This window comes from Limulus polyphemus, unplaced genomic scaffold (genome assembly GCF_000517525.1).
Source record: "Limulus polyphemus unplaced genomic scaffold, Limulus_polyphemus-2.1.2 Scaffold1454, whole genome shotgun sequence".
NCBI classification, from domain to species: Eukaryota; Metazoa; Arthropoda; class Merostomata; order Xiphosura; family Limulidae; genus Limulus; species Limulus polyphemus.
In genome coordinates this window covers 230281-238650 of record NW_013667064.1, presented here as the reverse complement: position 1 = coordinate 238650, position 8370 = coordinate 230281, and the positions used below count along the sequence as shown (strand labels likewise).

At 35.0% G+C, this 8370-nt stretch overlaps 1 protein-coding gene across 2 annotated transcripts in view; it reads right to left on the bottom strand.

Moving 5' to 3' along the window:
• The window catches only part of LOC111086814 (prominin-1-like), a 120411-nt gene that overhangs the window by 42448 nt on the left and 69593 nt on the right, over nucleotides 1–8370 (bottom strand). For both annotated transcript variants that reach the window (XM_022391213.1, XM_022391214.1), the window contains 3 exons: nucleotides 7727–7809; nucleotides 3575–3651; nucleotides 2924–3076 (listed from right to left, as the gene is read on the bottom strand). In XM_022391213.1, coding sequence (XP_022246921.1) covers nucleotides 2924–3076; nucleotides 3575–3651; nucleotides 7727–7809 — 313 coding nt within the window. The remainder of the gene's footprint in view (nucleotides 1–2923; nucleotides 3077–3574; nucleotides 3652–7726; nucleotides 7810–8370) is intronic.

Sequence of the window (8370 nt, the reverse complement as noted above, 5' to 3'; positions counted from 1 at the left end):
TTACTTTCGAGTAACATAGGCTCACCGCACTTTACTTTCTAGTACCATAGGCTCATCACACTTTACTTTCTAGTAACATAGGCTCATCACACTTTACTTTCTAGTAACATAGGCTCATCGCACTTTTACTTTCTAGTACCGTAGGCTCATCGCACTTTACTTTCTAGTACCGTAGACTCATCGCACTTTACTTTCTAGTACCGTAGGCTCATCGCACTTTACTTTCTAGTACCGTAGGCTCATCGCACTTTACTTTCTAGTAACATAGGCTCACCGCACTTTACTTTCTAGTAACATAGGCTCATCGCACTTTACTTTCTAGTAACATAGGCTCATCACACTTTACTTTCTAGTACCGTAGGCTCATCGCACTTTACTTTCTAGTACCGTAGGCTCATCGTTCTTTACTTTCTAGTAACATAGGCTCATCGCACTTTACTTTCTAGTAACATAGGCTCATCGCACTTTACTTTCTAGTACCGTAGACTCATCGCACTTTACTTTCTAGTACCGTAGGCTCATCGCACTTTACTTTCTAGTAACATAGGCTCATCGTTCTTTACTTTCTAGTAACATAGGCTCATCGCACTTTACTTTCTAGTAACATAGGCTCACCGCACTTTACTTTCTAGTAACATAGGCTCACCGCACTTTACTTTCTAGTAACATAGGCTCACCGCACTTTACTTTCTAGTAACATAGGCTCACCGCACTTTACTTTCTAGTAACATAGGCTCATCGCTGAATTCTCTTTCCTTTAATGTTTCTGCCAGTCTCGCTTGCAGAGCCCTTCAGTATAATCTTTCCAGCTTCTCTTGATCGCGCCTTCCTCTGTTAGATCTTTTCCGTATTTGTTTTTCAGAACCCCATTCTTGATGTAAATTTCTCTGCTGTCATTTTGATCTTCGTAAAATGTCTATAGTTTTCCCTCTTCTGTTATTCTTATCTATCTCTTGACATTCCTGGTCAAGATGTAACTCCATCTTTCTTCTTTGACGTTAGTTATAATCCTGCATTCAGTCGTCTAATTTTCTCCAAATCCCGTGTAGCTTTTGCTCTCCATTTTCCTCCTCAATCGTGATAGCTTGTTCCGAGAGCCACTTGGTTTCTTCCTTCTCTTACCTCTTCCCAGAATTCGTCTGGCTGTCTGTTCATCATATTGACCACATAATATCTGTTTTAGCCTCTTTTGCAAACTTCGGTGGGATATCTTCTAAATTGCATCCTATTGGTTTTGTAGCCTTTTTCACTTTTTTTCAGCTTTATCCGAATTTTTGATACTTGTAATTCATGATCTGTTCCACAGTGAGCGGCTTTTAAAGTCTTTACCGATTCAACAGCGCCTTTCCATCGTCTACTGAAAAAAAGTAGTAGTCTATTTTATTTCGATATTGGCTGTGTGGTGAAGTCGAAGTCTATGTGTAGAATCCATGCTTAGGCTGTTTGAAGTAGGTGTTGGCTATACATAGAGCGTTTTCTTCATAAAATGTAAGCAATCTTTCTCCTACTTCATTTCGTACCCCTAATCCACATTTTCTTTCAATTATTGGTTCTTCCATTTCTCCAATTTTGCATTTCAGTAATAAACAAAACACCCTTGTTTTTTGGTGTAGTGTCTATCAATTATTGTAGCTTGTCATAGAATTCGTCCAGCTTCTTCTCTTCAGCGTCTGTGGCGGGCGCTTAGACTTTTATAGTAGTTGTATTAACTAGATGTCTTTTAATTCTTTGGATATGATTTTATTGTTCATCGGGTTTTAACCCAGTGTTCGATCAGCAATATTCTTTTGAAGAATTAATGTCACTCAATTTCTTCTAATAAACTCGTGGCCACAGTAGAATACATTGAAATCATCTGATTGAAAATGGCCCATCCTTATCCATTCAAGCTCATTTATCCCCAAGATTTCCATCTTGGTTTGTTCCATTTTTGCTTTGACGATATCCAACTCTCTCTGATTCATGCTTCTGGTGTTCGAAGTCCAAATGGTATATGTATTTGCACAGTTAGGAACAAGTCTTTCGTTTCTAAAGGTATCAATGGCTGAACATCCTTGCGGCTGTGATCCACCCACATCATTACAGCCATATCTACTCAACCAAGTTCTTCGCTCTTACCCAGTAGCTAGTGAGGTGCCTTCTGATCTGGAGGTCTCATCGTTCAGTACCTAATCTAGCATACCAGTTTAAAATTAAGATGGCTACGTTCAGATAACCATTTCTATAGCTAGGGATGAAACACAAATACCGTGTGCGTTCCAAATGACCTCATAGGGCTTTAACATAAATGTCTCTTGTGAAAATGCAGATGATTTTACTTTGAATAAAAAATTGTTTGCAGCATCTTTTTGAAGTTCATTACGTTAAACGGTCTGAATTTTAGTTGACCTTAATGAAATTGAATAAGTACAGTTTCTGTATGTTTACTTTTTATTTTGTGGCATGTATTTTTACTCTGACTAATACAGTACAAAAGTTTGAAACAAAACTTCTTAAATAGCACACTTTCTTACAAGCGTGTATGTGGAAACGATCATCGTTTAAAGTGAAATTATAAAACAAATCTAAAGATTAGATTGACGAACAAATTCCACTAATAAATCAATTTATGAACTTATGATGATTAGAAAAATATCATTACATATGAATATACTTTTACAAAAAATTGTCGACAGTTATATAAAGCGAAGAAGGTGTAAGAAAAAGACATCTCGTTATCTTGAATAATATTTAAAGAGAAACGTTTTCAGGCAGCTAAGACAGAAAACAAAGAGCTTCGCATAAAAGCCAGACACACAAACTAGGGTATAAACTAAAATGTAGAATATACACAGCGTGGTAACAAGTAAATAGACTTAATATCACCATTTTCATAACATTACTAGAACAGTCTTTATGCGCTAAATTACTAAACAAATCTTACATTATTAGAAGAAGTCCTCCAGAGTGTGATATCACAGTTCTATGAGTCGGGTGTCTGTCTTTCTTGTAGCCAAAAATCCCCAAACAAAGTCCCACGATCAGAGCGCCCTCTAATAACGCTACAATCACACATACTGTGAAACCTCCCCACCACCTGGAGACATAAACATATCTTATTTAAGAAATATTAAAAATAGATAATCCATAAACAGCTACACATTAAAATCTATCTATTAACTAAATCCAGAGCGATTATGATGTTGGCACTAACAGTATATTAAATATTGCATAGTAAACATTGTAGTAAACGTCTTTTAGTTTAAAATAGCCAACATGTAATGTACACATAAATTTCTTTAAAATCACTCATACTATGTAAAAATAAAATAATCCATCAAGGTTTTCAAAATCCACTTGAAGTTATTTCGACCTCTATGAGAGGTATTTTACAAACTGGTTTTCAAATGTTCCGTATAATAAATGATTCTATTCAAGCTAATATAATAGTTTTATTATTAATATAACAATAATTTTATGATTAGGCCAAATGTATAATAAAATTTCAGTTAATTTCAATATAATTTTTAAACCTGCACACGCGAGACAAGTAAGGTAAGATCCAATAGAAACATAAACGCTGAACTTATCCTACCTGTAACCTTCGTAGGGTTCTATTAGGTCCATTGTTTCTTGAACGGTTCTTCTTCCAACATTTGTTTGTTTCAACACCTTGAATAAAAGAAGAAAAATAAGAGCTCAATGTTATGTATTTGCCTAATCCTTCAATAAAAAAATCACGTGCACGGATGCAATATATCATTAGATGTGCAGGAGTTCGTGAATGGTTCATGTCACAAAAAGGGTCTTATATTGGTCCAAAATTACTAACTTTTAATTTTTGATATGTGCATGAATGCTATGTTCTTACATTCTAAAGTGCAAAGCTACTTGAACCAAACATCGCTAAGCTTCCGAAGATACCAACAGCAACAAAAAATGTCATAACAGCATTTCTATAGAATTTATCACACTTTACCAAAAGTATCGAAACACTCCTTAAGCAGCTGACATGGTGCAATCAGGGTGCTTTAAAATGGAACCCCTCAAAAATATACCAAGAAAGATGTCTTGGATGTTTCGATTAGTGGTGTCAACGTCTGAACAACAAGCCTAAAGTTCAAAAATTCTGTGAGAGTTTAGGGGGTTAGAAGTGTAGAAAAATGGTATCTATAACTGTAGCTATACTTGGTCTTTTGAGATGTGTTCTGCTTAGTCAACGTACCGGAACTTGATGGTGTAACATATATACCATACTTTCAGGCTATCACAAAACGTGACAAACATCATTTGTAAAGTTCACAAGAAATCTTTCTCGCGAAAGGTTTGTAGAACTTGTAGCTTATTCTTCACGAGTGTAGGTATTTGAAGTTCGTGGAACTCACTAGCAGTTATCCCAATGGACGAGTGCACATTTTTGGAATTAGTTTGTTTGTTTTGAATTTTGCGCAAAGCTACACGAGGCCAATCTGCGCTAGCCGTCCCTAATTTAGCAGTGTAAGACTAGAGGGAAGGCAGCTAGTCATCACCACCCACCGCCAACTCTTGGGATACTCTTTTACCAACGAATAGTGGGATTGACAGCCACATATTAACGCCCCCACGGCTGAAAGGGTGAGCATGTTTGGTGTGACGGGGATTCGAACCCGCGACACGCAGATTCCTAGTCGAGCTCCCTCGCCTCTTGGCCATGCCGGGTCATTGGAATTAGTGCGGTTTAACACTTCACGACTATAGATATTTGGTGTTTGTGTACTCTACTCTTGTCGAGTGTAGGTATTACGAAGAGCTAGGATACTTACTGTACCTCACCCCATAATAATGCTCTGCATCATTTTGCTTGGTTTAAATTCTGCATTTTTGACCAGTGGTCGAGTACTTTATGGAGTGGTCAGAACCACTGTATCAATTTCCAAAGTGATGTCAAATTATTCTGTCTGTAGGCAAACAAATAAACATTGATTATCAGTGTGTTGTGTCAACTATATAAACGATTCTGGTAGGTATTTTATGGTTCAGAGGTACCTGTAAACTGTGTGCAGTCTCAGTACTCATGGATATCACGATAAACTTTGTAATTACCTGTGTAAATGGTTTCCACAGTAAAAGTATCTATGAATGAATATGTACAACAGTTTTCGGAAATACAAAATATACTACAGTAATAACAGTTACGGCGACATGGTTAAACTGGTAGAATTAGTTCTAAACGTATTGTCTACTTTCATAGAGAGTTTAATAACAGTTACGGCGACATGGTTAAACTGGTAGAATTAGTTCTAAACGTATTGTCTACTTTCATAGAGTTTTGCACATGTTGAATTTGTTTATAAAATTTATCACAAAATGAAATATTTGATCAAATTGTCTGCTATCTTATCGTAACAGTACAATAATAACTAGTTTTTACGTGAAACCATGTTATGGTTATATTGACTATAGTCAGCATTGTTTATAGACTTTCAAACTACCTTCTGCAATCCAAGGCTCTTACGTACTTTACCACTACCATTGCATTTTTTGGACCTTATAGTTGCAAGTCTTAATTTACATTATTAATGCGAGTCAGCTGTATCTATGTTGCTAAATTAACAATAAACCTTTTTAAAATTGTACTTGAAATATAACGAACAATATCTTAATTTATCATACTCAAATATCAGAAGATACTAGTGGTAGAAGTCAGGAATAATTACAATCTTTTGTCTTTGCCTTGATCGAAATTTCACTATTTACGAGTAGAACATTAAACATTTGTTCATTAAACAAATAAAGTGTTTAAAATGTTATCCTCTGTACGGATATAGATATATATCGTAATTCCTGTTCGCTGAATCATAAAATTATATCCATTTTTCTCCATCACGTAAGAATTTTCACAAAACGTCATATGCATTTTTACACAAATGAATCATTTTTACATGTTCTACAGTAATTCCTCTGTACGCATATAGATATCATTACTTTCTGTGACAGGTTTAAATCAAATTTATATCGACTTTAATAATGTTGAACAATAACAAGAAAGAAATATGGTTGAGAGCACTACGTTCTTGGTTTTGTTAAATTGGTAATAAATTTCTTCAGACGTTGACAGATTAGAGGTGTAAGCATTCAAGTCGTCATTTTTTGTTCTGGTAAAAACACTACACACAGTTAACAGACTGTAGGGTGTAAGCATTCAAGTCGTCATTCTGTGTTCTGGTAATAACACTGCACCCAGTTAACAGACTGTAGGGTGTAAGCATTCAAGTCGTCATTCTGTGTTCTGGTAATAACACTGCACACAGTTAACAGACTGTAGGGTGTAAGCATTCAAGTCGTCATTCTGTGTTCTGGTAATAACAGCACACACAGTTAAGAAGGTGGAAGCATTCAAGTCGTCATTCTGTGTTCTGGTAATAACACTGCACCCAGTTAACAGACTGTAGGGTGTAAGCATTCAAGTCGTCATTCTGTGTTCTGGTAATAGCAGCACACACAGTTAAGAAGCACTCAGTTGTCGTTTTGTGTTGTAATACCACTATCATTCCGTCTTACCTTCAGTATCTTGTTGTTGCAGTGTTCCATCTTGTATAAAAAAATCGAGAGCTCAATTTTAACAACAGAATTTTATAAGTAGCTCCATCAGTAATTAGTGGAATTAACTGAAATATTTATAGTATTTTGTTTTGTTTTGTGTGTGTGTGTGTGTGTAGGGATCCTATAAACAACAAGGAAAGGGAACCAAAAGAACCTCGGACCCTCATCCGCAGCCCGACTAGGTTAGGAATTACTAAAACTTATGAAGTCGGCGTAACCCTTTTCAAATTTAGTACAAATTCGCCTACTCCCATTATTCTGATAGTGAAAAAATACAGTTACATATCTTTAACTACAGAATAGTTTTCTGTATGTTTTTTCTTCACTGAAGTTGTTACTATTAGTGACAATAATTCATAAAGTTCGGGTGCATAAAACATTACAAATGTTACTTAATTACTTGGAAAAAAAGATAATATTTCATTTTTCCCTTTTGTTTCGCATAACCCTTCGATGAACACCATGCACCCCCAGGAGCGCTCGACAGCTCATGCCACAGTTTGAGAAGCTCTCTACTAAGCCATGCCTCTCCCCTGGTATAATTACACAGGTCTGCGATGGTTTTATTGTCTTGATATTTTTACATGTTCTTCAGTAATTCCTCTACGCTGAATCCGAAAATGATATCAATTTTTCTCCATCACGTACAGATTTTTCACAAAACGTCATATGTTCTTTTACATAAGCGAATCATTTTCATTGAAATCGGATCACATTTTGTTATGCTTAAAATGTTGGCAAACCACTGGCTATAGATTTCTCTAGACCAATCGCGACGTGAGAGTCTTATTGATAGTTCTAGAACTTAAACATAATAACAAAAAATGTTCATTGTGGTAAACGAAATAATAATTTGAATCTAAGTAAGTGTTTTTTTTTCTCTTCCTGATTTGTAAAAAATCCTTATGTGAAAAATCCTTATAGGTAAATCTGCGTAGTTGAATTATGGAGAATCCGTTATTAAAACCAAAACAACTTTTATGAAGTTGAAATTCGTAGGTCTGTGTAATCAGTCAGACTGTTTCATTATAAACCTTCTCTGTGTCACAATGTTAAACACAAGTTGGCGAAACAATTTATTATTATTTGTAAAATGTATTATTAATTTATAACTAATTAACTACTTAAATATTCTTTTACTTCAGGAATTAATACAAGTACCTACCTCAGACCAGATGCTGTCTAGTTCTTTCCTGTATTTTCCGTCACGTATTTTAGCGTTAAATGACATGATCTGATTCTTCACGTCTGAACCATGAAATAATGAAACAAAAAATCCATTTCCTTAAATATCAATTTAACATTTAATTTAAATATAATATTCAGAATACATTATTTATACTTGTACGTTATTTGACCGTCACTTAATCCATTTAAAAATAACACGAAACCAATGATTCTCCATAAATAATAAAACGAGTTTCGGTATTAACAAACAGAGAAGGAACTTTTTAGTTTGGAGGAATATTTAACACTAAAATTTAACCCCAATAGGTGAGAAAGTATTAAATAGGTAATGTTAATAGGTGCCATTGGTGATGATAAAACCATTAACAAACAGAGAAGGAACTTTTTAGTTTGAAGGAATATTTAACACTAAAATTTACCCCAATAGGTGAGAAAGTATTAAATAGGTACAAGGTGATTAAGTACAAAAACATTTATACAATATTTGGGTGAAAATTGCTTTCCATGGATTTCTTGTCAAAATGTGTGTGTGTGTGTATTTAAACATTTACCTAAAGCTGTAAACAGACTCAGAAATAAAGACTGCAGTATCATCTTTTACGTACTATGACAAACAAAACG